The sequence below is a fragment of the Mustela lutreola genome, chromosome 2 (genome assembly GCF_030435805.1).
Source record: "Mustela lutreola isolate mMusLut2 chromosome 2, mMusLut2.pri, whole genome shotgun sequence".
In the NCBI taxonomy this organism is placed as follows: Eukaryota; Metazoa; Chordata; class Mammalia; order Carnivora; family Mustelidae; genus Mustela; species Mustela lutreola.
In genome coordinates, this window is record NC_081291.1 from 222423899 (window position 1) to 222447500 (window position 23602).

The window sequence follows — 23602 nt, forward strand, 5'->3', positions numbered from 1 at the left end:
CAAGACCATTCGATGGGGGACACTCTCTAACAGACAGACATCCACATACCAAAAAAAAAAAAAAAAAAAAAAAAAAAAGCCTGGTTCTCTACCTCACACTCTGTATAAAAATGAACTCGAAATGGGTTAATAAACCAAATATGGCAGCTAAAACTAAAAGTCTTAGAAGAAAACAGGTGTAAAGTATCATGACCTTGGATCTGGCAGTGGATTTGTACATATAAGAGCAAAGATAACAAAAGAAAGAAACTGAACTCCGTCAAAGCTGAAGGTGTTGTACGCTAGAAGGGGAACAGTCACCCACAGAACGGGCGGAAACCTCTGCTAGTCACGATCAGATAAGGGTCTAGTATCTATGATCTATAAACAGGGGCGCCTGGTTGGCTCAGTCGTTGGGGGTCTGCCTTCGGCTCAGGACATGATCCCAGGGTCCTGGGATCCAGCCCGCATCAGGGTCCCTGCTCAGCGGGGAGCCTGCTTCTCCCTCTCCCACTCCCCCTGCTCGTGTTCCCTCTCCTGCGGTCTCTGTCAAATAAAAAAAAATAAAAATCTTAAAAAGTACATAAAGAAGTCCTCCAACTGGACAAGACCGTCTCAGTGAGGAATGGGCACAGAACTACGGGCACTTCTGCCAAGACCTACAACTGACCGAAAAGCGTAATGATGCTGAGTGTCACCAGTCACTGGGGAAACACAGGCAGGACGCCCAGAGCCAGAGCACAGCAACTGTGCACAAGCTCGTGGAGGAACCGGATCCCTGAGGGGCGGAAGTGGGCGCCGCGGCTGCGCAACAGCCCGGTGGGAGCCGCACGCACACATGTGCACTCACACACACACACATGCACGTACGCACATACATGCACACACGCATGTGCGCTCGCACATAGGCACACACATGCATGTGCACTTGCACATAGTCGCGCGCGCGCGCGCGCGCACACACACACACACGCAGCATTATCACGTGACCCAGCGGTTTCCGGCCGCGTGTGGAACCAGAGTTCGAAGCCGACCCGCAGACAAATACTTGGGCACACATGGGGTTCACGGCAGCAGAAACCACCCAGACGCCCGCCGGCAGTGCACGAAGGGACGAGCCGTGTCCTGCGGCGCGGCAGAAAGTCCCTCAGCCCTCAGCAGGAGAAGAGCCGCCCGCTACGTGTGAGCGAGCTCCAGAAGCGTCGCGCTGAGCCACAGAAGCCGACACAGAAGGCCGAACCACAGGATTCCGTTTATGTGATGGACCCAGACAGACCCATGAGACACAAAGCAGGCTGGCAGCTGCCAGAGAGGCCAGGAGGGGACTGGCTACATGACCCCGAGAACAGCACGTTTTTAAACTATTATGGGAATGTCCCCTCCATCAGAAAACCCCAGACAAGACCCTCTGAGCGACCCGGCCCCAAGCAGACCCTGCTGCGTGAGAGGGGGCATCGCATGCACCCCACTTCCCCAGACACCTTCTGTTGCTCCCCATCCTTGGGGGGACCAAGAAAAAGCACCTGCTGCTGCTGCTACCCACCCCGCTCCTGTCACGTGGGCGCCTCCAGCTGGCTGGGCTCTGCTCGGATTTCCGCGTTGAAATGGGTTAGAAGAAAGTTCCAGAAAGCCATCTACTCTAACAAACCATAAATAGACCCACAGGGTAGCCAGGCGTTAATGAAGGGGAACGAACATTCCTGCCGGCCGCGGGCTCAGCGCTGTCCACCTTCCCTGCTGCCCATCACGGGAGAGCAGAGCCAGCGGCGGGCGGTCAGCAGTCATGGGGTGTGCGCTCGGCTGTCGGACGCCACAGAGCACGGAGCCCCGCAGGCGGCGTCAGAGCTGTATGGTGGCCCCGGCAGGCCCGGACTTTGTCTTCTGCTCCCGCTCCCGAGCGGCCACGAAGTTCAGCAGGTCGATGGCCGTGACGACACCGAACACCATCTGCCTCTTGCTGGACTTCCCGTCGCTGTGGTCTGAGGACGAACAAGGCAGAAGGGTGTAAAGCTGCCTCGGTGTGCACTCGGGGACACATGGCCCTGCCCACATCCGGGCCCAGCCGGTGCCTGAGTGTCCCCCCAGGAGGGCCCAAGCCGACCCCACCAGCAGCCGCCCTCCGACACGAGCCATCTGGGCGACGCCACACAGAGCGGGGTCCTGGCTTCTCCCCACCAGGCCTGCTGGGCCCGACGCCCCGTCTCACTCCTTCCTCTGTGGGGCCCCCTTGGTGGCCGGCACTCGTGTCCTGGCATGAAGTTCCAACCCTGCCCATACCCACGAACCACACCAGCTCACAGCTCCTAGCTGTTGTCAGACCCAGGTCCCTCTCACTTGGTGGCTGCCGCTGTGCTGCCAACCGGCAGAGGGTTTGGGGGATGGCTAATTTCACGTGTCCGCTTCGCTAAGTCACGGGGCGCGCCAATACTTGGTCAAAAGTATTCTGGCTGTCTGGGTGAGCCTCAGTATTTTATGGAGTACGCGGGGTACACCAGATGCCCTCCATGGCCTGGTGAGCCGTGCCTTATCAGCCTAAGGCCTGAACAGAACACAAAGGCTGATGCCCCCTGAGTAACAAGAGAAATTCCTATCTTTGGACTCAAACTGAGATATCGGCCCTTCTTGGGCCCTCAGCTGGCCCGCTCACCCTGCAGCCCCCGGGACCTGCCAGCCAGAAACGTGAGCCAGTTTCTGATACTGAACCTCTCCCTACATCCACAAGTGCTGCTGGTGTCCCTGGAAAGCCGTGAGCAACACACGGAGGACCGGCAGAGCCGAGGAGCGGATAGGAAGGGCCCAGGTCCCACCTCTCTGCCTAGTGTGGCCACTGAGGGCAGAGGTCACAGAGGGCAGGGTTGGGAAGGCCCGGGGCGCCAGGCACCTCAGGAAGAAACGTGGAACCCAGAAGAGCCGGCCCCGGGCACTGCAGGGAGCACAGGCAAAGGGGTCTGCAGGCGCCTCTGGGACCCGCCCTCCAAGCCCCTCCAGGAGAAAATCGCCCACAGCCGAGGCATGCTAAGGGCCACGTGGTCCGTGATGACCGCTCGGCTCTGCCAGCATGGCAGGAAGCGCTGTTGAGTGTGACTCTAAGAAAACTTTATTCCTGGACCCTGAGCTTGGACCTCCCAGCTCTTTCTCTTTTGTTTTGTTTTGTTTTTACTAGATGCTCAGATAGAAGTAAATGTGGCACTAGGAGGAGGAGCCCTCGCACGTAAGCTTGGGCTCTAGGACCCTGGACAGCCTCCTTTGCCCTCAGAGGCTGCGATTCTGACCCCGAGCTGCCTCCGGGGCGGGCAGGGGTACATACCTGCGGGCCCCCCCACCACGCCCGGCAAGGCCAGGTCCCGTGCTGTGGAGCCAAGGACGGAAGAGGGGTTAGACTCGGGGCTGCCCGGGCCCCAAGAGCAGCCCTCTGTTGGGAGGGTGGGCAGGTTCCAGGCCCCGCCCGATTCTTACTCCCCAGGCCTCATCGTCACCAGAACTGGACCGGCAGTCCTAAAGCCCCGCGGCCTCCCCAGCAGCGGACCCCCAGGAAGGCCCACAAGGGGGTCCCTCGGAGCCACAGTCCAAGGCCAGTGGGGGCTGAAGGTCGGCTCCCCACCAACTCCCAGATGCCCTTCGAGGGACGAGGGCCTTTCTGCCGGCACAGCTCACGGCAGGAAGGCGCACAGAACCTGGGGTCGGGCCGTGGTGGCCAGCGCCCCACAGAGCTCCCGCCACCCCAGTCCCAGCCCAGCCTGGAGCCAGCCCTAGAACCACCCCTACTCACACTGGATCTGCTCGTGGACCACCAGGGCGAAGTGGTCCATCTCCAGGATGTGCGAGAGCTTGCCCAGCGGGTCCATCAGGCGGATCTGGAAGAGAAGCGGTGCTCAGTGCACGCAGGGGCGGCCCAGCCGTGCTCCAACCCGGCCAGAGCCGGAGAGCGGCCGCCCCCATGGGCGCTGTCTGCCCGGCTGTCCAGTGAAGGCAGCAGAGCCTAGGACAGGCTGGGCACTGCCCCAGAAGGCCCCCCTGCAGCCTTTGCGGAGTCACAAATAAAACACAGGATGGAGAGAGCCGCACAATGAACGTGAGCAGACACGGAGACGGGCCACCAGTCCCTGAAAGACACAGGATGTCCTGCACCTAACCCTGCGTGGACGCGGCCGGCAGAGCTTCCCACAGTCTGAGCCCCGTTCCGTCTGGCCATTCTGGGAACAGTGAAACCAGCGAAAAGACGAGGGGCAAGCTGGGTGGGGAGGGGGCTCACACGCAGTGTCGCTCGGCGGGGTACCGGCGCGGAGGCACTGGTCACAGCCCGGAGACCCCAGGAGACCAAGACGGAACCCCCACCTCAGCCGGCCTTTACGAACAATGGACAACGCGACAGACGGGCGGCAGCACGAGACCTAACGAGAAGAGATGCTGCGGAGAAGGGGAATGTGGGAACTCAGCGCCGCCCTGGGCGCCCGAGACGGAGAACCCGCGGCGAGGAAGGACAAGAACACTCGGGTCCACCTTTCAGACACGAACACGAGCAGACACGCCTCCGCGCGGCTTCACCAAAACGTGTTTCCGACGAGATGGGGAAGGGGCTCGGGGGACTACAGAGCGGACAGAGGACCCGGGAAGGAAAAGCCACAGCGGGGATGGAAGCCAGCCATGGCCCGGAGACCCTGGTCCTCCGGGGCCGGGGGGACAAGGCCGGCCCCCAGTGGTCCCCGTCTCCAGGCTGGTCACCCCGCTCGGGCCACAGCTCACCACCAGCTGACCCCGCACCCAGGTCTAGGCGGGTCCAGCTCCTTGAGAAGGGCTGCCCAGACCCGCGTCCCCCCAAGTACCAACATCACAGCTCAGGAAAGACCTGAAATGAGGTTTCTTGGCCCAAACGCCTGGGAGCCGGGGAGCCGTGTGACCTCACGTCCAGAGGGAAGACGTGTGCCGTCCGCGAGAGGCCTCACTGGCCCCAGACTCTACCTTCGTTTAGAAATCAGTCTGAGGAGGCTGTTCCAGGTCGGGGCTCCCTGACCTGGTGGGGCCCCGTCACACTCGTCCCTCCCGGGGAGGTGATGTTCGCAGTGATCGAAGGCGACCTCCCTGCGAGCTGAATTCATGCCTTTTGAAAGCTCCTTCCACTTGTAAGGGGCCCGGAGGGAGAGGGGAGCACTGTGAGGCCCTCCGGCAGGGTCTTCTCCCCGCGAGGTCACACCGCGAGGTTCTCAGAAGGGGACTTACAGTCGGGGCGCCCGCAGCCCAGCCCCAAGGGTCACTTGGCATTAGCCATGCACTCGGGTCATCTGTTCACGATCCCAGTAAAGTCCTTCACGGACCTGGACAGGCCTCCGTCCCCATGGCCTCCATGGGCGTCCATTCCCTGGGAGGGGCTGCAGGGGCTCAATGACCCTCTCCAGCCACACAGCGAGGGGGTCCCGATCAGATGCGAGCTGCACAAGCCTAGCTGATTTCCAAACCGGCTGGCCACGCCGGAGCCCAGCCGGGTGCCCTTCCCATCTGGCTCCGGTGCCGGGGGCGACCTCCCGTGAGAAGACGCGTGCTCACGGGGCCGGGCAGAAAGGGTCAGCGCTGGCCTGCGGGAGCCGAGTGCCCCTGAATGCGCCTCGGCAGGTCCGACGTGACGTGGCCAAGACGACCGCGGGGGTCAGGGAGCGCCAGGGAGTTGGGGCGGCGGCTCACTGCCGGTACCCGCGACACGGGTCCCACCCAGGCCTTCTCCCGTGGCCCCTGCATTCGCCTCCAGACAGGATCTGGTCCACGGAAGCCTCGCACGCCTGGCAAAGGACCACGCCTGCCTCCATCCGCGCCAGCCCCGTGGTGCCCGGAGTGGAGCAGGCACACCAGGGCCCCTTCGCGGTTTGCTCCCGCCGGCCCTGCCCAGCATCTGGGTGGGAAGACACCGGGGTCCCCACACACAGAGACACTGAGGGTCCTGAAAGCAGCAGAGCCAGTGGGGGGCCCTGCCTGGGGCTCGGCCGTGCTATAAAGGCAGAGGCCTGGCAGCGTGGCCTCTGAGGAAGGGAACAAAACAGACGTGGGTGGCAGGTGGCAGTCCCGCTCTGCCTGTCCGTGCTCGGGCTCTGCCAGCCATGCGCACGCACGAAACCCCAGGGGCCTCCCGCACAGGGACCCCCAGCAGTGAGAGGCAGAGGAGCCACAGCGGCTTGCAGCAGGCCACGGCGCAGGGGCAGCTACTTGCTGAGGGAGGGACCAGGCGCCCACGGAATCAACCCCAAAAGGGACTGAGCTGCCGTGGAGCCGGCAGGGGACGGACCGTGTGTGCAGCTCCCTGCGGATGGAGGACACATCAGGGAGCCGTGGGAAAGCAGCCGGACACGCGGCACACGCCACCCGTGAGGACAGGATGGGCGTGGCCTCCGTGGCACTGGGGGTCAGGGAGTGCGGGAAGCCTTTGGGGTGACCGGTGACGGCGTCCTGTCCCAACTGTGAACTGGGATGTGTGGGACGTGCTCACCGCGTGGCAGTCACACCTCCGGAGACGGAAAGGAGGGAGCAGGATAGCTGGTGGCCGCAGGGCCCGTGGACAGGCCACCCGTGCTCAGCGGGGCTGGCCAGCCACGTGCACGGGACACCGGGCTCAGGGGCGCGGAGGCCAGGCAGCCTCACAGTGCTCACGGACGAACGCACACGCAGACCAGAGCCGGGGCTCGGGGACTGCGAGGAGGGGCAGGCTGGGGCAGCGGGGGTGCTCACAGTTGGAGGAAGCAGGCGGACGCAGAGGAGAGGGGGTGGGGGTCCAGGCCAGGGGGGCGAGCTCTCTTGGGGGTGGCGTGGCGGGGGAGGGGGGCTCTGCAGGCCCCGAGAGATGCGGTGGAAGTGGAAGCAATACTCGATTCCGGCGGGCCCACCGTGTGCCAGGGGAGGGGGGCAGCACCTTCGTCCCTGGGTAGGGGCCCGACCCCCGACCCCCGACCCCTAGGCCTCTCACGTGGAACAGTCAATGGCCCACCTTCCCCTCACCGCCAGGTGGAAGCCAGAGCACTCGGGCCTCGGCATGTTGGGGCCCGTCACGGTCTCAGGACACCCGCGGGGTCTCCCCAGCCCCGGCACGTTCCCAGAATGCTCCAGTTCTCACTAGACAATCGGGCGCACCAGGGGTTCCTCATGAGTGTGCCCAGGAAAGGCGTGGCCCCGTGTTAGGGGACAGTGGTGCCCGAGAGGCCCAGCTGGCTCCTGACCCCCGGGGGGCCACGCCGTGCCCTCCAGGCGGCGTCTCTGCTCGTACCTGCTGGAACTGCTTGTACAGGACTTTCCGAACTTGGTCTGACGGCTGGACCTTCCCGGCGAGCAGGGATGACAGCATGTTGCCCAGGGTCACCATCCCCAGGATCGCCCTGGGGGGTGGGGGACAGGCTCAGGGTCAGGGCTCAGGGCGTGTCCCCTTCCTTCCCCAGGGCAGAACATGCCCGGGGCCGCCCTCGGCGTCAGATGGTGCCCTCTGGCCAAGGGCGCAAGTCCTCTCAGACCTCAGCCAGCACGAGCAGGGCATACGGGGGGCAGAATGTGCAAACTGCTGGGTCCCCTGGGGGCTTCCGTTCTGACCAGCATCGAGGCCGCCCCCGGGACCTGGACTCCTGGGGTGCGCATGGGGGTCGTCTTGGGAGCCTGTGCACACGGATCACCTGTGCGTGGCCTGCCAGGCCTGGAGTGTCCCCCACCTGCCCCGGGGTGCACAGCAAGAGAGCCGTGGGACAGGGGGACCCCATCTGCAGGAGTGCACATGGCCCACTCCCCACCACTCGTCCATCGGGCCCCCAACCGTGCTGCGGCGTGCACGGCGGCCACCGCCAACCCACTGGCATGTCCCCGCGGCCACCCCGTCCTGCAGCGCGGAGTGCAGTCCGCGTAGGGGTCGCAGACACTGACCCCGACTCGTCGACCACGGGCACCTGGTCGAAGCCCTTCTCGCGCAAGATCTCGATGGTGTGCTCACAGGTGACTGTGGGCAGCACGGTCAGCGGCGCCGACAGGCTCAGCTCCTGGACCCGGAGGTGCCACCACCTGAGCGACAGTGCAGGGCGGGCCGTGAACCGGGGACCAGGAGCACGTGCCCTGTGGCCACATGGGGGACTGTGGGGGCGGCGGTCCTCACCACGGCTTGGTCACCGTGAAGTCTTCCTCCTTCAGGAAGCCCTTCTGCAGCATCCACTTGTCGCTCAGGAACTTGGACCTGCGGGCATCCGAGGTCACCAGGGTTTGCATGGAGGGTCTCGCCGCTCCTCTGCCCACCGGTGGGGGCGGGGGAGCGGCGCTCAGAGAGCCCGGCACTCCCCACTGGATGCCACGGTCCAGCAGAGACCCCGCCATGGCCGAGGCTGCAGGGGAGGGGGACCCCCGTGGGGACCCGGCGGGAGAGCTGGACAAGCAGCCCCCCGTGTCCGTGTCTGAGCGAGCGCAGGGCACAGCACACCGACCCTGCACCTGGGCCAGCAGGCCCTCGCGGCCCCAGCCCACTGCTGACACTCGGGGACAAAGGGAGCGCGACCCTCCTGGGGGTGAGGGACACCGGCCGCACCACGGCCACCTCATATGCAGTCACCCCCCACACCCGCCCCTCCTCTCACACCCCCTTCAGACTTTCTCGCACACGCGGCAAGCGTGAGTCAGACGCTCCTCCTGACCGGGGCAGGTGAGCCGCCAGCTGCAGGCGGTTTGGCTGCAGGAGCCCAGACGTGACTCACGCCGCCCCCGGGGGAGCACCGGAGACACGTACCCCAGCCCCCGGGGGAGCACCAGAGACACGTACCCCAGCCCCCAGGCTGCGGAGCACACAGTGAGGGGCTGGTGGGCAGAGCGGGGGCGTCTCTAGATCTCTGCCCCCCACAAGCCCGCCGCAGAGCACATGGGCCTGGGGCCACCAGCCAGGCCTACGGTCTGCAGAGTCGGGACACAAGGTGAAGGGGTGGCAGAAGCCACTGGTCACATATTCCGCACCAGGTCCCACGGGGCCATCTGACCCCCCCGGGAGAGCCTCGGCCAGAGGCTGGACGGAGCTACAGGGGAGCGTGGAGGACAGCAGGGAGGCGCGGTCACGGCCGCAGTCACCCTCCTCCCTCAACAGATGCTTTAGGCAAAACTGTCAAATGCGTCTAGAAGGCCCGAGGTGGGGACGAGACGGAAGGAGAAACCACGGACTCCTGAGACCCCCAAGGGGACCCCAAGGACCAGGAGGGTGGACACAGGGGCTGGGGGTGTCGTGCAGGCCCCCACCCCACCACGTTCTGCCTGCAGACGTCAGGGGAGGCTTGGCGGCGGGCCAGAGCGTGGCCGGGAAGGACGGGGCGACCCGGGCGGATGAGGGGGCGCGTCTCACATGTAGTTGCGAACGGAGTCAGGCAGGATCACCACGCAGCGCTGGCCCTCCCGCAGCTCCTGGGCTGCCTTCACGGCCACCGACACGGCGCTGCCCGCACTGCCACCTGCGGAACGGGACCGTGAGCGCGTGTGCATGTGTGCCCGGATGCACGCTGTTGGACCCCGGGGCGCCATCACCTGTGGCTACCTCTGCGGAGAGCACCCCGCTTCTCAGGGCCCCCTGCCCTGCTCTCACCGGCTGAGCTCTGCGTCGGCCCAGGCTTTCCTCACTTGGCCCTGCCCCAGGGAAACCCAGACACCCCATGGCGGATTTCACAGAGCATGTGCCTGTCCCCTCCGTCCTGAAGCCCCTGGGGGTCAAAACTAAGCTGCTTCCCTCGGGGGCACTGGGGGCTGTGAGAGCTGGTGGGGAGTGTCGTCCCACCTCCCCTGCCCCATGTGACAGACGCCCTCCAGCCTCTCCCGGCCGGGGACTCAGTCGACGACAAGCCCCCACTCCAAGGTCAGTGCTGGGCTTGACTGGAAACACAAGTGTCCCAAGAGCCTTGGCCTCGCCCCCAGAACAGGCCAGCATGGCTGATGCCATCGCCAGGGCTCTTCTCACGGGCTGGGGGACCCAGGCGGGAGGCAGACGCCCGGCGCGCGCCCGGACCCCAGTGCCTACTTCCCCAGGAGCGCGACGGCTACTTCCTCTCCCGTCAAACTACTGGGGTCTGCTGTGTCCCCAAGCCCCTCACCGCTCACGCTGCCCCCAAATCTGCGTGCCACGTCCCTGTTCTCACCAAGACCGTTCAACACAGAGCACAGAGCATGTAGGGACCCAGAACAGCAGCCCAGAGCCCCGCGCTCCCCGGCCTCCTGCCCTCCCGCGAGGAGGGTGCCCACCGAGCACTGAAGGGCGGGCGGGCAGCACCTGAGGAGCCCGGCTGCGGCCCCCCACAGCCCCAGGAGGAGGGCGTCTCTCGCACCCCTGGACTGGAGCGGGCAGAGCCCCCCACTCACCGCACAGCAGACCCTCCTGCGCGATCAGCATGCGGGCGAAGGTGAAGGCCTCCTCGTCATTGCTCTTGAACCACCGATCCACCACCTGCGGCAGGGACCGAAGGCCTGGGGGGTGCGACCCGCCCCCTGCACCCCCGTATGTCCCCACGGGGCCCAGCCCAGACCCTCTCAAGAGCCTTGTCTGGGGTCCTTCTCCTCCGCCTCGCTCCCCTGCCCGAAGTACCTGGTGCTCCCTCCCTCTGCGGGGGCCTGACAGGCACACAAAGCTGGGTCTGACCGGCCACGTCCACGTCTGTGCCCAGCAAGGCCGTGGCACACACCTGTACGGTGCCGCCGGTTCCCCAGCCTTGACCGCCAAGACCGTGCTCCGCCCACCGCCCCGTGCAGTGCTCACGTCCCGGCGCCCCCTCCGTGGGAAAGCCGGTCCGAGGGCGCATGTCGCGGAGCGCTGGAGCCCCTTACGCGGAGGCGGCCCGGCTCTACCTACCGACCGGTCCAGCACCGTAGGGATGAAGTCGTAGCCAATGCCCTCCACCTCGTACACGGTCTGCTCCGTCTGGTTCAGCTCCTCGGGCTCCGCAAGGATGGAGCCCTCAGGATCCACCCCGATGATCTGCACAGCAGGCGGCGTTGGGGCCTGAGCCGGGCACAAGCCCCATCCGGCCAGGCCTGGCTTTCACCCAGGTGCCGGATCCCGACCCCAACAAGTGCTGGATCAAGATTGGCCCCTGGGGCATCGGTCTCATTCCCAGGCCTCAGGCCAAGCTAGAAACCCAGGAACCCACGCCCCCAGCCTTGGGCAGATTCCAAGGTAAACATTCACCTTGGGGCACTCAGAGGGGCCAGCATGTCGGGGGAAGGAGCCTCCCAGGGGAGAACCTGGTAGCAGGGCGCCCCAGGAAAGCGCTGACTGGCCCTGTGGGGACAGCTGAAGCCTGTGGGGCTGAGAGGGCAGAGAACGGACCACCCGCTGGATGTTTCTACAAGCCCCTCCCCAGGTCTGGGCTAAACCCCAAATCCAGATGCCCTCCCAGGTGCGGCCCATGTGAGACCCAAGCCTGAGAGCTTAGAGCTTCTGGAACAGTCCTTTGGAGGCCACCCAAGCCAACCGTCTGCCCCCAGAGCATCTGGGCACGTAGGTCACGGGCCACTCCCAGACCCGCACAGACACACTCTGGCCCCGACACAAGGCTGGAAGCAGAAATGGCAGGAACTCTCAGCCCTAAAGCAGAGGCCGCTCTGCCGGCCGGATGCCCAGATGCCTGACGGGTCGGGTCCACCTCCAGCTGTGGTGGAGGCCACAGGGGAGAGACGCGCCCACGTCGGGGCCTGTGTCTTGGGGCGGGGTCGGCGTCCACGTGCCCCCACCTCCCGCCCGTCTGCAGCCGCGGGGTCACTCACCTTGCAACCCGGGCACTTCTCCTTCAGCTTCCTGGCGATGCCGGTGATGGTGCCACCCGTGCCCGCCGAAGCCACTAGCATGTCCAGCTTCCCTGATGGGAGAAGCTGCGTCAGGGGGACACCCTCGGGCCACAGCCCAGCTGGCCCACCCTTTTTCCTTTTCTTAAAACTTTATTTATCTAGTTGAGAGAACGCACACGCGTGTGTGCATATGTGCAAGAACAGGGGAGCAGCAGAGGCAGAGAGAGAAGCAGGGTCCCCCTGAGCAGGGAGTCTGTGCTCGATCCCAGGCCCCCGGGGTCATGACCTGCGCCGAAGGCAGATGCTTCACTGACGGAGCATCCACCCCCACCCCCGCACCTACCAACGGGTGAAAACCTAACCCAAGTGAAGGCTGGTTATGGGAAAGTTCCAGAGAACCGATTCTCGTGTTTCAACAGCCTTTCATTACAGCGCCAGATCTCTGAAAGCGTTCACGGCGAGTGACCCCGGGGGCTTCATTCCAGTCTCAGCTGGCGGCCCACGGCCACGGCCACCCCGAAGTGGCCTCCTTCCCTCCGCGGAGGCTGCCCCTGGGGGACGGGGCCCGGGCAGCTGAGTCTGGCTGGGGACGGGACTAAGGGAACTGGGTTACAGAGGAGTTAGAGGACACCCCTGAGGCTCGGCTCCAACATCCCCCGCTCCCAGCCTGCTGAGAGGCGAGCTCCGACGGCCGCAGACAAGTCCGCGCGGGCACGCATGCCGGGGCAGACGCAGGTTTTTGCCAAGGGAGAGGGTGACCCAATGCTTGGAGCTCGCCGCCTGGCTCCTGGGCTCGGAACACAGCTGCACAGAAGCCCACGCCAGCACCAGACTCCGAGCAGAAAGCCAGCGGGGCCCACCGCCCCGCAACGACTCCCTTAAGTCTCTCTGGGAAATGGCCCGTTGGCAAACACCGCCATAGCCCCTCGAGGCCTTGGCTCTGAACGTGTGGAAAGGAAGGAAACCAACCCCAGGTGCCACCACCCATTCAGAGCGGGGCTCGATGCTAAGTGCCCTTCCACAGTGTGAGCCCAGGGACGCGTCCAGCACCGGCCGGGGACACACGCGCTCCCTGAGCTCGGGAGACGCTACACGTCTGGAGGGCACACCGCTGGGCACACAAACAGGACTGCTCGTGCCTGGTGTTAGAGGAGAGGCAAAGGCAAAGTCCAAAGAAGCAGAGCAGAGCGAGAAACCTCGCTAAGGAGAGGCTCGGCAGAGCGCGCCACAAAGTGGGGGCATCTGAGCTGGGTTTTGAAGGACGAATAGGAGTTTACCAGGGAGAGGATAAGGGACTCAGACACTCCCAGGCAAGCAGGCGTAGAAGCCACGGAGGTGGACCACGGGGCGGGACGGGGTACTACGCACCGTCACACTGCTGCAGGATCTCCTCGGCGGTCGTGTCGTAGTGAGCAAGGGGGTTGCTGGCGTTGCGGTACTACGCAAAGACGGCGAGGTCAGACATACTAGGAGCTGCAGCCACAGCGCGGGGGGCGCACGGCTCAGAGCCGGGACGCTCCTGGCAGCTCCGGGGACAGTGGCCACAGCATGGGCAGTTCTGGGAACCTCAGCAGGCACGGAACACAAAATCCCATCTCCGGGAGCCCCGGGAGGGAAGCGTCCGGAGAAAAGGGTCTTGGGCATTTCACACCCATAAAGCACTTCCAGGGTCCCCTGCACAGGCCGTTCCAGCCCAGGGCCTGACCGGCCAAGACACCCCTGCTGCGGGCCAGGCACCCCTGCCGCCAGTGCGCCCTCCCGCCACCTCCCCCGCCCCCAAGAGAGGTCCCCGCCTCCGAGGGCACGACCGCCCCCAGCCCCACCCTCACCTGGTCCAGGATGTGAGAATTGGGGATCTCATTTCGGAGCCTCCACGCCACCCCCACGTGCGACTCGGGGGAGTCGAATCTGGCGGTGGTGGGTGTCCTCACGATCTCCGCCCCCAGGGCCCGCAGCACGTCCACCTGCAGAGGAACACAGAGGCCTGCGTGTGCCCCACCCTGCAACCAGGACCGGCATGCGGGGCGGCCCCGGCGGGAGGACCCCTGCCCCACCTTCTCGGTGCTCATCTTCTCCGGCATCACGATGACGCAGCGGTAGCCTTTCACGGCAGCAGCCAGGGCCAGGCCGATCCCTGGGGATGGGTGGGGGCGGTTTTTGAGAGGGGCAGCCCCTCCCCGCGACAGGTGCAGCTGGTGCAAACGGTCGAGGGAAGAGGCCAGCCAGACAGGCCAGCGGGCCGCAGCGGGTCGCCCGGGGCCAGGGGACCCTCCTGGCCTGTCCCGACACTCACCAGTGTTCCCGGACGTCGGCTCAATGATGGTGTCCCCGGGCTTCAGCGTCCCGGCCCGCTCGGCGTCCTCAATCATCCGCAGGCTGATCCGGTCCTTGACGCTCCCGCCCGCGTTGAAGAACTCGCACTTGGCCACTGGGAGCCAAGGATGGATCAGGAGAGGACGCCCTGCGCCCCACCGGTCCCCGCACCCCTGCCCCGGGCTCTGATACAGCCCGGATGTGGGGACAGACACGTCTCTGCTGAGTCTGCAAACCAGCCCCCTCCGTTCCCGCCTCCCACCTGCTGGGGGGGGGGGGCCCGAAACTCCCACCTGCCTCCACCTGTGGGCCCCACGGCCCCTCCCCCTGAAGGAGACAGAGACCCCCGAGGAGCCCCTGCAGGGTGACGGGCCAGGAAAAGCCTCCGTGGGTGGGGGGCCTAGGGGTCCACCCCCGCATCCCTGCGCCCCCCGAGCCAACCACAGGACAGAGCGCGCCGGCACTCACAGAGCTCACACTTCAGGCCAAACTTCTTCCCAATCTTGTTGATTCTCACCATGGGGGTGTCCCCAATTTTCTTCAGGATATCTGGCAAGATTTTAGGGGATTTTGCCCTAAAACAGAGAAGTCCATGATTATTCAGTCTTGGCAATGGGCACGTTGTCTTAAGTCAGTCAAGTAAATCGAAGAACAGGTTTCCCGGGATCCGAGTGAGGACAGAATCCACACGCAGGGAGGAACGTCACAGGCACACGCACACCCGCACGCGCGCACGCCACGGGAGGACATGTACGAACCCCGCCTGGAGCTCGGCTCGGGGTCAGCTGCGCCAAGGTCGTGAGCTCGGCAGCAGGGGTCACAGGGTGGCCCGGCGCAGGGACGCAGGACCCCTCCGTAGGGTTTCTGCAACTTCTCACGTTAACGTTATTTCCAGATAAGGTCGCTGAAGGACAGCACTTTGACAAGGTCCCGGTCGATCTGTTCGGGGAGTCTTCTCTGGGGACCCTCACTTCCTCCCCTCTCTCAACCCAAGCCTCAGGGTTCCTGCTTTTCCTTTCCTCGATGAACGCACTGATGCCGACTGATGCACTAATGCACTGATGTGTGCGCCCCAGGGCCCCCAGGGCTGCCCGTCTGCCCACCAGGCTGGGGATAGTGGCTGCAAAGGGCTCGCACGGGGCACCTGGCGCCGTCTAGAAAATGCCAGGTCCTGGCAGTGGGAAGTACCACGCTCAAAAGCAAACCACAAAGACCACGGGGAAGCCCCTGGTGCCCCTGGAGTCAGGGTCAGGATGAATGCCGAGGCGGACCTCCAGCTCAGCGTGGGTCTCCGTACCACGGACCTGCTGTCCCCCTCCCCGTTCCGGCGACCGGCTGCCTGAACCCATTCTCCCACCCGGTAACAGGTGACAGGCGGGTGTGGACAGCCCAGCGGGCGCGGGTGTGCACACCAGGATACGTGTACTTCCTGAAGGGCCCGAACTTCCCTCCATCCTCACCCTCGGGGACCGATGCCAATTCCGCACCCTCTTCCCGTCTGCGCCAAGGGTGTGCTTGCCCAACGGTCACCTGGGAACATGCCCCACAGACCCGAGTTTCCAGAAATGCAGCCGCTTCCTACACCCCTGGCTCTCACGCACATTCTGGGGTTCTCAGACGCAGCAGGTCCACTGCTCCCGGAACCTGCTGTGGTCAGATTCCTGGCCCCATGCCCAGCACCAGCGGGCCCAGCTTCCCAGGGGGGCCGGAAGCCTTAAGGAGGCAGCATTCCAGCCTGGGGGCCTGGACAAGCCGGAACCAGCCTCCCACTGCAGCCTTCCCAAAGCTCAGAGGACACCCCGTGGGGTGAGCTCAGCAGAGAGGCACCTCACAGATGCGCGGCCAAAGGGTGAGCCTGGCTGGGGCCCAAGGCTCCTGACCTTGGCCTGGGAGGGAGGCCAGGACCTCAGTGTGAGGCGGGCGCTGATTCATCAACTAGCCAGAGGCACAGAGGTAAACAAGTTACTCCTGAATCATCCTGCCCCCCCCGCAGGGGCTGAGGCCCACCCGCTCTGGGCAGGAGAACCTGGGGTTCCTGACTCAGCACCAGGCCTTGGGGGGCAAACCCCGCCCCCCAGAAGCTTGCCTGAGGTGAGCAGCGCAGGAGCCTGAGAGAGAACCGAGCAGGGCCGAGCCTGGAGGCCTTCAGGAGGGTAACCCCACAGCACCTTCGGGTAAAGCACGCACCTCACGCTGCGCCCACCCTGGCCCTCCTCCCACGCCCGTTCCACCGGGAACCATCTAGAATCCCTCCCCCAGATGTCCCTGTGGCTTCGGTCTATCCAGACATGGCCGTCTCCCTCACCCAGCCCCAGCACACCTGCGTCCTCACCTGAGGCTCCCCAAGCTCCACGGGCCCCGGACCCTCGGGGTCTTGCGTTCCCCCGGCCGGTCAGCCCCAGCACCCTCGGAACTCTGGGCCTGAGCCGGAATGAGCATCACAGGGGACACCGGCCCATTAAGGGCTTTTTAAGAGAATGGATCAGGCCAGTGTGTGAGATGCAGGTCTGATGCTATCTCACAGCCCGGGAAGAGAGATCCTTTCCACCCCGGGCTTTCTGAGTTAGAGCTCGGGAGCCTGCAGGAACCTGGGTCTCTCTCTGCTGCCCCCCCCCGACCACGCCCCCCCCCCCCCGACCCCGGCAACCATGCCCCAGCCTCACGGCCCATCTGTCCACGGCTGGGCTTTGCCTGGGATGCGAGGGCTCATCCCACCCCAGCAGCGGCCAACGTGGCCTCCCCCACTCCCAGCCCTGAAACTCGTCTGTTTCCAGCTTCGGGGACATTCGTCATCTCCATCAGCTGAGGCCTGCACCCCCTCCAGCCCTCGCTTCTGATGTTCAAACTGGGGGTCACGAGCGCTGGTCCAGCAACGTCCCCGGGACAAACAGCACACGCCTGGGAGCACCTCCCGGATCTACCTGTCCCGCTTTCGGGAGATTATACCAAGGACACGAGACAACCCCGGGCGCTCAGCTTTTATCCCGGGACAGGGACTTCTGTCCTGTTTTTCCCTTTCCCACAGACAGATCTCCTGAACCTACAACAGGTCGCAGGTATCGTGGGTTTTCGTTAAAGACAGAGTTTTCTGGGGCGCCTGGGTGGCTCAGTGGGTTAAAGCCTCTGCCTTCGGCTCAGAATATGGTCCCAGGGTCCTGGGATGGAGTCCCGCATCGGGCTGTCTGCTCAGCGGGGAGCCTGCTTCCCTCTCTTTCTGCCTGCCTCTCTGCCTACTTGTGATCTCTGTCAAATAAATAAACAATCTTTAAAAAAAAAAAAAAAAACTTAGGGAAAAAAAATTTTCTACAGATAATTCTTCACATGAGATCATCACAAACATCCCAATACTCAATAAAAGGCCTAATGAGTTTCCACGCGACAGCCTCGGCCCAACCATGAAGGGGCCCGAGGCAGGAAAATATTTCCAATCAGAAGCGTTCATCACCCGATGCAAAAAAGCGCAGGCATGTTCCTAAGGACCAACACCCGCCGGCTGGCCTCCCACACGAAGGGGCGGCCCGTGTGAAGGGGCAGGAAACGTCTCCCCCACGGGTCGCTCCAAGTCTGCGGCTTGTTACAGGCTCAGCGTCGACCCTTGCTGTGCACGAGTCTAGGGGCCCAGCTACCGTGCAGACAAGCCCGGGCCTCTCGGAGCCTCGGCCCACTCCCCCCGACAGCGCCCCTGCCCCAGCTCACTGGCCCTCCGGAGGGATTTCGAGGGGGGACCACACCTCAGGCCAGGGGGCTCCCAGGAAACAACGTCCGCCCTTCCACTGCCCACTGTCCACGGGCACTTACAAGGGGGCGTGGTGATGCGGAGAGTCGGAGATGGGCCTGCCCAGCTGCCAGGAGCACCTGCTTGGGGCATCGGGACGGATCCACAGACGTTCCTTGGCTTCTTTGTCCCCCGGGGCCCTCTTCTCCAGGCTCCCTTTCCCCAGCTGTGCCCCTGAGAGGTGGGGACATGCCATGGACCCGTCTGCTTGGGGCGTTTCGGAAGGCATCCTGGGATCTGCCAAAGGGAGGGGACAGAGTCCGTTCAGGCCGTTTCTAAACACCTGCCGCCAGACCTGGGGGGTTGGGCTCAGCTGGTCCCCCTGGGGTGGTGGTGGGGGTTGGGAACGAGCACGAGTTTCAACTACAGCCCTGGCTGCTCCCCAAAACGTTAACACAGACCCACCATGTGGGTCGGCGCCGCACCCCCAGGCACAGACCGACCCCAACGACCGGGAAGGGGGGTGGGAGCGGACGCCGGGAGAAACAGAGCGCGGCGTCCCCACAAGTCAGAAATAGTACTGGGCTATGAAAAAGCAGTAAAACTTCAAATTTCTTCTCAATACGAGGGCACGTGGGGAAAAAAGGGTTCCTATGTGGAGGTGACGGGTATCCTGACTGTAACCGTCAAAACGAACACTAAGTTGTAAAAAGGGCTTCGAATGGCATCTGTAGGGCAGGTTCGGGGGGGGGGGGTCAGGGCCACGGGGGGAGCTCAGTGAAGTGTCTGCCTTTGGCTCAGGTCATGATCTCGGGGTCCTGGGATCGAGCCCCACGCTGGGCTCTCTGTTCTGTGGGGAGCCTGCTTCCCCCTCTCTCTCTCCCTGCCTCTCTGCCTGCTTGTGATCTCTGTCTCTATGTCAAATAAATAAAATCTTAAAAGACAAAAACAAAAACACTCTAGAATCCGGTGGGTTTGGAAAAGTCCCTGCCAGAAGCTCACAGTAGGAGCCCTGGCTCTGGGCCGTCTCTTGCGCACAGCCACACAGCTCCTCTGGGAAGCGGGAGGGACCCCAGATCCCAGACCTGCTATCTCTGCTCCCCCAGAGCTCTGTAGGGCAGTTCCATTGTGAAAAGGCTGCGGGGCCCCGGGGAACTGGGCTGAAGCTGTGCACAGGGCTCCTCCCCCAGAGATGCAAATCCACTCCCCTGCTCCCTTTCTCCTCTGGAGCTCACCTGGCCAGGTGACGGGCGAGGGCAGAGGCTGCCCCAGCTGGGTCTCTTTCCTCCAGCGCGGGTGGCCTGATGCAGCCCAGCCTAGCGGCTCCCCACAGAGACCCAGGCCAGAGCCTGCCAGCAGGGAGTTAAGAGGGTTGGGACCCTTTGCAAGTCATACCCCTTGGGAATGATGCAGGCCGAGGCTCCCCCCAAGCCTGGGGCATTCTGAGAGAAACCAGCTCCCAGCTGTCCTGCCCTGCGGCATCCTTAGAGCGGTGGTTCCCTCAAGGGGACCACAGACTTCTACTGGGGTCAGACCTTCCCTGAACCCACTGGAGGACCTCCTTCTTCCTCCTTTTGGAAACACCTGAGCAGAACAACACCTGTTCCCCAGCAGTCGCCAGAGTCGCCTGTGGGCAGGTGACCTGCATCTGGCAGAAGACCCCGTCACCAACGTCGCTCCCCATGAAGGGCCGGCAGCGCCCCTGCCCGGTAGGCGCCCGCTGGGCCGCAGGACTGCCACGGACCGGCCACCCACGCCTTTCTGGCGACTGACCTCGCCTGGCGCAACCTGCGGCCCGGTAGGAGCTGCTGCGTCCACTGACGGAAGCCGAGCAGTCTCCGTGGCCCCCAAAAGCACTGCGTCGCGCGCTCGCTCAGGGAGCGGTCCGAGCCCGCGGGCCTCACCTGCGGAGGCGGCCTCACCTGGAGCCGCCCGGTGGGCTCTCGCCTCACCTTAAACCGCAAGACCCCCCACCCCCGTGAGGACGGCCCGAGTGCACCCTGTGCTCTGCAGACACGCACCAGTCGACCCCGTGTTTGGGGGTGGGGGCGGTCAGGGTCAAGGGCGCAGGGGTGCTAAACTTCCCCCTTGAAGTGTGAGTTTTCAGGCGTGAGAGCGAAGCCCGGAGGGACAGTGCGGGATACGCACGCCCAGCTCACCTGGAGGAGCTCCGAGTTTTGCGTTCCCGCCCACTCCCCAGTCCGGCCGTCCGCCTCGCTTAGGGTTCGGGGAAGTGGGGGTTTCAGGGCATCCTCCCCCGACCCCGCGTCCCCTCCCCCCGTGGACACCCGCTCACGTGCCGCCCACGCAACTCCGTCAATATTTACTCCCGCCTCCTACAACTGGGAAAGGAGCATTTGCGAAACTGCCCTTTCCCGTCCAAAAAAGCAGCGAAAACTCAATGATCGCACCCCGCCCCCGCCCCCACCGCATTCGCTCCACAGCCACGGGAGTCGGGGGGCAGGCCCGGGGCCGCGTGCACGCGGCATCCACAGCTTCACGACCGCCCGGGCGCGCGGGAGCGGGGAGGTCCGGGGGCGCGGGACGCCAGCCTCGCTCCGCCGCGTGCGGCTGGAGATGATGCAACTCCGGGGGGGGCGACCCGGGCCCCCAGCCCGAGCCTCCGGCCCATTGGCGGGGCGGGTCTTGGCCCGGCGGGCGCTCACCTGGACGCGGACGCGAGAAAGCGGCGCGGGGCGGGAGCGTCCGGGCGCGGGAGCTGCGGGCCCGACTCTGCTCAGCCGAGCCGCGAACCTGGAACTGCGGGGCCACCGGGACCTCGCGGCCGACGGTGCGCGCAGGCGATTGGCCGAGAGGCGGGGGCGGGGGCCGGCGCGCGGCCAATCCCGAGTGCGGAGCGCCCCGCCCGCCGCCGCGCGTGTCCCCGCCCCTCCCTCTCGCCTCACCCCTACCCCTCTCCCGCCCCCAACTCCCTGCCCCCCTGCCCAGCCCCGGGTCCGGCACCCCGCCCCCACCCACACTGCCGGGCTGCACGGCCCGGACCCCGCCCCCAACTCCCCGCCTCCACTGCCCAGGCGCAGGGCCAGGACCCCACCCCCTCCCCCGCCCCCAACTCCGCGCCCTCACTGCACAGCCGCTGGGCCGGGACCCCGCCCCACTGCCCAGGCCCAGGGCCAGGACCCCACCCCCCCTCCCCAGCCCCCAGGTCCCGCCCCCACTGGTCAGGCGCCGGGCCAGGACCCCGCCCCTCGTTCCCGTTCCCCCTCCCCTCCCCACCCCCCACCCCAGGCCTCCAACTCCCCGCCCCCACTGCACAGCCGCAGGGCCGGGACCCCACCCCTCCCCCGCCCCAGTGTCCAACCGCGGGCCCTCGTCGCGGTTTCTACTCCGCTTTCACGCGTCCGCCGGCCGGGAGCCCCTTTGCCCTCCTCTCCCCCCGGTTCCCCGGACACCGCCCCGCCCCTGCCCGTCCCCAGGACCCCCCACCAGCACCGCAGACTCCAGGGGTGCGGACACTGCGTACTCGGTTCTGTTTTACGTGGTGACCTGCTTGCTCTGCGGATAAGACGCGCGCCCTCCGGAGCGGGGGAGGGGCTTGTCCTGCCGCGAGGCTGGGGCTCCGCAGAACCCCGTGCGCCAGGTCCCCCCACGCCGGCCCTGGTTCCCGCGGCCTCGGTCAGGGGCGCGCCCAGCGGGAACGCGGCACCCGGGCTCTGGCTTCCCCGCGGCGGGGTCCCCGGGACTGATTTCTGCCCCCCGTGCTGCAGGTGCCCCGCGGCCCCAGAGCTTGCCCTCGGAGCCTGTCCGCCCAGTCCGGGCGCTGGGAAGGAACCGGAGCTCGCCGGAAGCTTGGCCTGAAGTCACAAACGCCGCTCAGAAACACGTGTCACCCAAGCGCTCCCCATCAACGCTGGCTGCCGCCCCGAGGGCGCCCTGGGGTCACCGGGAAGACCACCCCCAACAGGATTTCAAACCTGTGTGCTCTTGACTTCTAAGGAGCCGGCCTCGTGGGGTTCTGGGGTGACCGGCACCTGTGGGACTGACAGGCACAGGACTGACAGTCCACAGGTGTGGACAGAGGCGGAAGCATCCTTGGCTCAGCCCAGGTGGGGCTTCTGTCCCAGGCTCTGGAAACTCCCGGAAACTCAAACGGCCTCTGCCCCTGGGGTGCTCTATTCCAGGAGGGGGGCCCCGCAACAAGGTCTCGTTTTATAACAAAAGTTCCACTAATGGGAATTAATGTGAAGAACGAGGAAGACCTGAATGGGAGGGGGTGTGATGTCAGGCGCTCCAGAAGGTGCCGCAGACAGGTGACAGGTGACCGGAGGAGCCAGTCTTGTTCTCAAGGAGGAATGTTCTGTGCTGAAAACAGCCAGGGCGCTAATGCCTGGGGCAGGAACGAGCCGGGGGGCTGGAAGAACCCAGGAAAGGTCAGTGTGTCCTGGCGGCCCAGCAAGGGACAGGAGTGGGGGAGGGGCGGCGGGCCAAGAGGACAGGGTCCAGCCTTCAGCCGCCACCCTCTGGGCCCTTGGACAGTTTCAAACTAGGGAGTGTTTATTTATTTATTTAGAAGATTTGATTTAGTCATTTGACAGCACACACAGGAGCCTGGAAGAGGGAGAAGCAGGCTTCCTGCTGAGCAGGGAGGCCGATGCGGGGCTCGATCCCAGGACCCTGGGACCAGGACCTCAGCCGGAGGCAGACGTCCTTCTAAGAGAAGTTGGGACCACTGAGGCACAGACGGAAGTCATGCTGGCACAGGAGGAGGGACTCGGGCTGCACCCCACTGCCACCCTACCCTAGCTGGGCGTGGCAGGAGGGCCCCTTCCCTGAAGCCTGGGGGGTGGCCCTGCGGCCGCCTTTTGGACTTCTAGCCTCCAGAAGCAAGAGATGAGAAATTTGCGTCGTTTTAAGCTATCTGCGTTTGTAGTGATTTGCTATGGTGCCCAAGTACTAAAAAAAGCTTTAAAATGTTGACAGAATTTCAGACTGTCAGGAAAGGGGCAGGAACCATAAGAATTCCCAGATGCCCTTCACCCATTTTCCAAGTGTTCAATTTTTTAAAGATCGTATTTTTGAGTCATCTCTACAACCGTCGTGGGGCTCGAACTCGTGACTCCGTGATGAACTGTCGTGGGCTGCACCAACCGAGCCGGCTGGGCGCCTCCAAAGGTCACATTCCCACTGCGTCTTCTCCACGCTCGGTCTCTGCCTGTCTCCGTAGTGAGAACGCGAGCGCGCACGGTCTGTCCATCCGTGAAGCAGCTGGCTCTTCTGGATGGGTCACAGGAAGCCGCAGACCTGGTTTCCCTTTCCCCCTACTTCAGCGTCTATTTCTGAATAACAGAATCGTTTTCCATGAGCTCCAGCCAGCGGTCAAAGTCAAGAAGTTAAGCTACAACTGCTTGAAAGAAATTTAGTCTTTAAAAGACAACCAAACCGGAGATGAAGTTACCGGTGATACAGACCCCAGGGTCGAACCAACGGTCCCTCTGCCGACAGTCCCCATGGTGCCGGGCACCGTGAGCGAGTTCCGGACGTCTGAGCTCCTGTGGGCGCTCTTATGTGAAGCCACGGGCATTGGTGACGTGTACAGGACAGACGTCTTGTAGGACGTCCCCGATGTGTCTGATGTTTTCTCGTGACTGGCGCGGGATGGCCTCCTGGGGGAAGGCACGGGGGTGGGGGGACGGAGGACAGAGGGGTGTCTGCGTGGCCCCTCTCCGGCCACTGGGATTCTCCTCTGTGAAGGTGTGGGTCTTACGCTTCGTAACTGGTAAGACTCTTTGGAGAGATGCTTCGGAAATACCCCGTGACCTTCTCAAGCTCGGCATCCTCTGGGGGAAGCTTCCTTGGAGAGTCCGCCTGAATCGGTTT

The 23602-nt window shown here is 64.5% G+C and overlaps 1 protein-coding gene across 7 annotated transcripts; it reads right to left on the reverse strand.

The window, feature by feature from the left end:
- Nucleotides 1-1212: 1212 nt before the first annotated feature.
- Nucleotides 1213-20583, reverse strand: CBS (cystathionine beta-synthase). Of its 7 annotated transcripts, none has more exons than XM_059164837.1 (17): nucleotides 20431-20583; nucleotides 17848-18061; nucleotides 14518-14624; nucleotides 14030-14164; nucleotides 13791-13870; nucleotides 13566-13700; nucleotides 13105-13174; nucleotides 11716-11807; nucleotides 10802-10927; nucleotides 10315-10399; nucleotides 9311-9416; nucleotides 8090-8167; nucleotides 7864-7998; nucleotides 7223-7331; nucleotides 3749-3833; nucleotides 3287-3328; nucleotides 1213-1958 (listed from the first exon to the last, which is right to left on the reverse strand). In XM_059164837.1, exons 2-17 carry the CDS (start codon nucleotides 18051-18053, stop codon nucleotides 1819-1821), a joined length of 1731 nt encoding a protein of 576 aa, XP_059020820.1. In that variant the 5' UTR covers nucleotides 18054-18061; nucleotides 20431-20583; the 3' UTR covers nucleotides 1213-1818. The 7 variants fall into 7 exon arrangements, with proteins under 7 accessions (XP_059020820.1, XP_059020816.1, XP_059020817.1 ...); XM_059164833.1 differs by having other exon boundaries at nucleotides 10802-10951; XM_059164834.1 differs by lacking the exon at nucleotides 20431-20583 and adding an exon at nucleotides 19924-19940 and having other exon boundaries at nucleotides 10802-10951.
- Nucleotides 20584-23602: the final 3019 nt, after the last annotated feature.

Bases quoted from the DNA above. Each gene is read 5' to 3' on its own strand.
- CBS (XM_059164833.1), bottom strand. From the start codon at position 18,053: ATGCCTTCCGAAACGCCCCAAGCAGACGGGTCCATGGCATGTCCCCAC. The intron at 7,999-8,089 runs GTGAGGACCGCC...ACTGTCGCTCAG, and splicing joins TTCACGGTGACCAAGCCGTG to GTGGTGGCACCTCCGGGTCC. The intron at 1,959-3,286 runs GTATGTACCCCT...GTTCGTCCTCAG, and splicing joins CGTGGTGGGGGGGCCCGCAG to ACCACAGCGACGGGAAGTCC.